This window comes from Meleagris gallopavo, chromosome 29, assembly GCF_000146605.3.
Source record: "Meleagris gallopavo isolate NT-WF06-2002-E0010 breed Aviagen turkey brand Nicholas breeding stock chromosome 29, Turkey_5.1, whole genome shotgun sequence".
Taxonomy (NCBI): domain Eukaryota; kingdom Metazoa; phylum Chordata; class Aves; order Galliformes; family Phasianidae; genus Meleagris; species Meleagris gallopavo.
The window spans coordinates 126,606-132,573 of NC_015039.2; the positions used below are offsets into that span (position 1 = coordinate 126,606).

At 46.6% G+C, this 5,968-nt stretch overlaps 1 protein-coding gene and 1 pseudogene across 1 annotated transcript in view; both read right to left on the reverse strand.

Annotated features, from left to right (window-relative positions):
- Nucleotides 1-152, reverse strand: part of LOC104914551 (feather keratin 1-like) — a 495-nt gene extending 343 nt beyond the window's left edge. The window contains exon 1 of the mRNA XM_010724428.2: nucleotides 1-152. Within this exon, the coding sequence (XP_010722730.1) occupies nucleotides 1-152 (152 nt within the window).
- Nucleotides 153-4,484: 4,332 nt separating this feature from the next.
- Nucleotides 4,485-4,814, reverse strand: LOC100549445 (annotated as a pseudogene).
- Nucleotides 4,815-5,968: the final 1,154 nt, after the last annotated feature.

The window sequence follows — 5,968 nt, forward strand, 5'->3', positions numbered from 1 at the left end:
CCGGGCAGGGTCACCACCACGGGAGAGGGCTGGATGACGACGTTGGAGTCCTGGCACTGCCTGACGCAGGGCTCGTTGCAGCTGCTGCCCAGAGGGGTGGGGCCGCAGGGCCGACACTGCAGGCGTGGCACACACTGGTCGTAGCAGGACATGTCTTGTGTGTGGAGGGGCACCTGTTGGGAGAGGGGTCCGGGGGAAGAATGGAGCTGAATGAGGAGCAGTCTGCCAGCCCTCAGTGAGAGAGTTAAGGCACATGCTACCTGTGGAGCTGGAGGCCATGTAAGGATGCCAGCAGGTCTTCTCCTACACTTTGGTCCTCATGGGCCTGGCCAATATCTGTCACTTTCAGTTAGGTCTCCTTTAGACCATAGGTCAGGAGACACCCCAGCTAAGATCCAGCATCTCTCTGTTACACACTGCTGCCTCACTCCTTCTCCTGTATTTAGCTGTCACCCCAGTACCCAAAGTAAGATCAAGGCACAAGCGCGTGCTGAGAAATCCCCAGGGATGGTGGTGAGTAGAATGAGGAGGAGTGTGGCCTTCAGACTCACCTTGTTCCCAGATCACTGGAGGCAAGAGGAGTGGATGTGAGGGGGAGAAGAAGGGCCTGCTTTTATACTGTCCTGATATTGCCTCAGGCCTGAAGTCACTTTGCGTGGGTAGTAATTTGCCAACAGACTCACCTCAAATGCAAATTAGTCTTCCTAATCGCACAGGTTTTGTTTTGCTTGCTGTCAACTCTGCAATTACATTTCCTCATTTCTGACATGCCTATACTGTCATGTAGACTTTTTTCAAGTGTTGTTTTCTGAGACTCAACAATTAAGCAAGTAGAGTCACGTTAGCATAGGCAGAAAAGGAGCCCCATGTGTTGGAATGGTCACATTCACTCTGGGGACAGGGCATGTCTTGTGGCACCATGGGGGAATGGTTAACACTGTTAATCATTGATGATGTCCATCATTTTTAAGTGTTACTGTACTGAAATGAACACTTCACGATTCTATTCCTTAAGGACTTGTGTGGCAAGCCAAAGAGGCTTGTGGTTCATTATATTGGTCTCCATCTCTCTGTATTAAGACTTGGGACAGAGTTGAGGTGTTGGCTGAGCAAGGCTGTGCTTTTATTTATTAAAATATGGGTGAGAAAGAGAGGAAAAACTAAAGAAGAGAGGAAGTAGAGAAAAAAATGGAAAGGAAAGAAAAGCAAGTTATCACTGCAGATTTCTTCATGTCCTCAGGATCCATCCTCCTTCTTGTTCTTCTGGGTGGTTGAGGATTTGGTAGGATGAGCACCAGAGGCAGTGGGGTTGGCAACGCTTTTGATGTCATATGAAGATCCCTTACAATTGGGCCAGGAGTTATTGTCAGGCGGAGAGTATCTAGAATCATGTGCCATCCACATGCTGTACCACAGTCCTTCTCACTTTGGATGGTGGTTGTGAAGGGCCTTGGTTGTGTGTGGGGACAACAACGACCCAAGACCACCTTAAACAAGATGACTAACTCTTGGTTTCCTCTCACAGGAGAGTTATAGTTTTCATTCTGAGGCCTTCACAAGATTGTTAGTTTTGTCTGTAGGCAACAGTTAGATGCAAGTCCATCTCTTAACCAATCAGTGAAAATTCACAATGTTACATTCTGTATAGTGTTGTCACAGAGTCTGAACCAGAAAAAAACATTGCACTTCATTCCCACAGATGTGCCACATGGATCTTTCTTCAGCCTCTCTCTTGGCTCACTCTGACATTCACTGGCCATTGCCTTCACTGGCATCCAGGCTCTCCCAATGGATGTCCTCCTCTTAATCTTGTTAGCTGTAGAGAGAAAGCTTGCCAGTCTGTCTGAGAATGCAGTCTTAGTATTGGGAAAGCCAGTGCCCTACTGGAGTTGAGTCAGGCAAAAGACAAGGAAAGCATGAAGAAGACCTTCTTGGCAGATAAGTAATAAGATCAAGGCTAAGGCAAAGGGTGCTGCAGTACTGAAGGGGCGTCTTACTCGGGAACAGGGCACAAGGAGGAAGTGGAGGTGCTCAAAAGGTTCTTGGCCATGGTTTTAATGTGAAGATTTGATCCTGGCAAAGTTTGAGACTTCCTTTTAGTAGAGGATCAACAGACTGGAGTTAAATGAATGCACACACACAAGGGATTGGCAGATATCACTGCAAGGCTTCTCAACTGACTTTCAAAGTTGTGAAAAGCAAAGAGCATACAAGCAGGTGATAGTGAGTGGTCAGCATGGATTTAGAAAGAGGAAGCCAGGCCTGGACTGCCTCATAGTCTTACAACTGTCAGCCAAACTCAAACAAAAAGTATGAAGATTCTGAAAGATGGAAGTAATGTCAGGTAACCTGGGAGGAGTACAGTCACAATGTCCAGGCAGATAGGGATCAAGTAAGGAAAGCGAAAAGCCTGATAGACTTCAACCTGAGAAAGGAAATCAAGGACAACTAGAAGGGCTTCTACAAGTAATTCAGTGGCAAAAGAAAAACTAGAGAATATATGGATGCTCTCTTGAATGAAACAGCAGACCTGGTTACTTGGGACAGTAAAAAAGGCTAATTACTGAATGCCTTTTTTGTCTCTTTCTTATCTAGCAAGGCTGACCTTCAGGAATCCCAGGGCCCAGAGGCCAGGATGAATGGCTGGATGTAGCAAGATGTATCTTTGGTAGAAGAGGATTAGTTCATGGAATATTTGAGCAAAATGGAAGTTTGTAAGTCCATGGATCTTGATGGGATGGATCAGTAAGTGCTGAGGGAACTGGCAGATGTGATTGCAAGACAACTATTAATAAGCTTTATTCAGCTGTAGGAGCTGGGAGATGTGCCTGGAAACTGGAGTAACTAGCAGGGACTGCACCAGGAGTTCAAAAAGGTGAAAAAATATACAAATATCTAAACAGTAGGAGATTTTGGGGAGGGCATTTGCAAGCAGCAGTACAATCCAGCTGCCTTGAAGGGAAAGAACAATGACTGATGGAGCAGGTGTGAAGGTAGGCAGGGAGGGAGAAGGACAGAATGCATTCAGGGGAAAAGGAGCCCTTGAATATCCAAAACAGATCAGAGGATATGTGCACTTTTACAACAAAGTTGCAAAGAAGAACAGGATACTTCCACAGACATCTAACACCTGCTGGGACCGATCTAAGGGCTTGGAGTATGATATCTGCCAGGACTGTAGTGTTGCTGCCGAGTAAATCCATACACTCTTAATCCTAGAACTTGAAAGGAGTCTCTGTGAGCAAATGAGGAGGTCAGAAATGAGGAAATGAAATGCCTAAGTTGACCGAAAAAAAAAACAAAGAAAAGATTATGCCATTAGGAAGGCTAATTTGCATTTGAGGTGAGTCTGCTGGCAAATTACTACCCATGTAAAGTGACTTTAGGCCTGAGGCAGTATCAGGACAGTATAAAAGAAGGCCCTTCTTCTCCCCCTCACATCCTCGTGGCCCTCGTCTGGACACTCCAGAAGCTCCAAAACTTCCTTGTGCTGCTGGCCCCAGGCCTGAACACAGTACTCCAAAATGGAGCCTCACAAGGACAAAGTAGAGGGGTGCAATCACCCTCCTCGCCCTGCTGGCCATCCCTCTTTTGGTGCAGCCAATACTGCTGGCTTTCTGGGCTGAAAATACACATTTCTGGCTCATCTCAAGTATTTTATCCACTTCCCAGCAGAGCTACTCTTCATACACTCATCACCCAGCCTGTATTGATGTTTGGAATTGCCATGATCCAGGTGTTGACCTTGAAGTTGATCTTGTTGAACTGCATGAGATCCACACATGACACCTCTTGAGCTTTGCAAAATCTTTCTGGATGGCATTCCTTCCCTCCAACAAGTTGACAGCACCATGTAGCTTGGTGTTATCTGCAAACTTCAGAAATGCATGCTCAATCCAACTATGTCACTGACAAAGATGATAAAATTTAGTGATCCTAGTACTGTCACCCATCTGCATTGGAAGTCATTTCTTAGGAAAAAAAAAAAAAAAGAAGAGAGGGAGAGAGTAAAGAGTACACACAACTAAGCATACTTAATGCAAGTCTGTGTTAACTATTGCTCATCAAAGCCAGTGCCATCAACACAATTCCGGAACTACTGAAGAATAATGTGTTTCTCCTCAGGCTTAAGTAGGACAGTGTCTTTAAGGGGAAGATTAAGTACAGAGGCTCAGGATAGTATGCAGCAGAACTTTAATTAGCTTAAAGAAGTAAAAATTTTCCTGTGACTGGAGGCTCCAGTGGTAGAGGCATCACAGAAAGATGAAAGTCTCTGCTATGTAACAAGTATTCGCCTGCTCACTCCAGAAAAGGAGAAGGGCCAGTAGCTTGTTCCTAGCCCAGGCTAGACCTATCCTTTTCCTATTGCAAGAGTTGCTATGTATCATCAAACCGATGGAAAACAAGATCCCAAAACTTTGTCCCCAGTTCTCTACAAACTTCAGGGTCAGGGGGAACTTTATTGAGAGCAGTGGCCAACAACTTCAGCAAGGGAGGCACCTCCTGCCACAGTTGAGGCTGATGAACCTGGAGAAGCCAAAGCCAGAGAGGCCAAAGCCTCCAGAAGAAATAGGCACACCCTCAGAACTGAGGATGCTGCCAACGGCAGCGGAGGTGGAGGATCCGACGGCGGTGTTCTGCGGGAAGGAGCTGAGGATGGGTCCGGGCAGGGTCACCACCACGGGAGAGGGCTGGATGAAGACGTTGGAGTCCTGGCACTGCCTGACGCAGGGCTCGTTGCAGCTGTTGGCCAGCAGAGTCGGGCCACAGGGCTAGCATGGCAGGTGTGGAGGGCACTGGTCATAGCAGGACATGTTTTGTGTCTAGTGGGGCACCTATTAGGACAGAGGGCCATGCAAAGAAAGGAGAGAGTGAGGAGCATCCTGCCATCCCAGCAGGAGAGAGTCAAGGCACTGTGCTGACTGAGGATATGGACGCTGTGTAAGGAAGCCCATGGTCTTCTCCTTCCCTTTGGCCCCATTGGCCCTGCCAAGAGCAATCAGGCACAGACAGGTTGCTGCCTATCCTGTGGCAGAGGAAACAGCTCATGCAAGACCCAGCATCACTTGATGCCACACAACAGCTGCCCCCTTCCCTCAAACAAGGCAAGCTGTCATTCCAAGACTATTTGTGGGGTTTCATATGTGCACCGAAATCTTAGAGGAGGAGGGGTTGTTGAAAGGGCTTCAGACTCACCTCGTTCCCAGGGAGATGGAGGCAAGAGCAGTGGATGAGAGAATAAGGAGATAGACCCATGTTCATACCACTCCAGCACCACCCCAGGCCTACAGTCACTCCACACAAGAAGCAATTTTCCAGACGAATAATCTCAAATGCAAGCTATCCTTTCTAATGGCGCAGGTTCGTTTTTTTAGTTTCTGTCAATTCTGCCATTTCATTTCCTTATTTCTGACCTTCCCAATTCGGCCATGATGACTCATTTCAAGTTTCAGAATGAGAGATGCAAGGAGTTTCCTTGCAGAAACACGTCAGTATGGGTAGAAGGCATTTTCGAAGTGCTGTAGGGGTTCTGTGTTGCAGGCAGGAGACATTTGCCTGGGGTAATGTCACGACGTTATTCTTAACCACCTCTGCCATCTTTACCCCTCTGGCACCACCCCAGTCCAAGAGTCACTCTACATTGGCATTAGTTTTCCAGCATACCTCAGCTCCAATTATCCTTCCTAATGGCACAGTGTTATTGTTGTGGTGGGTTTTTCATGTTGTTTTTTTGTTTGTTTGTTTTTCTGTTTTTCATCACTTCTACCATTTCATTTCCTCATTTCTAACATGCCTATCTGGCTATGCTATTTTCTTTCAAGTGCTGTTATGAAAAACCCAGGAAGTAAAGATCACAATCCTACCAGTAAAGGTAGGTCCTACAAAAAGGACCATCAGGTACTGGGATGATTGCATTAAAGCAGAGAACAGGGAAGGACTCAGTGGGCTGTAGGGTAATAACTGGTGA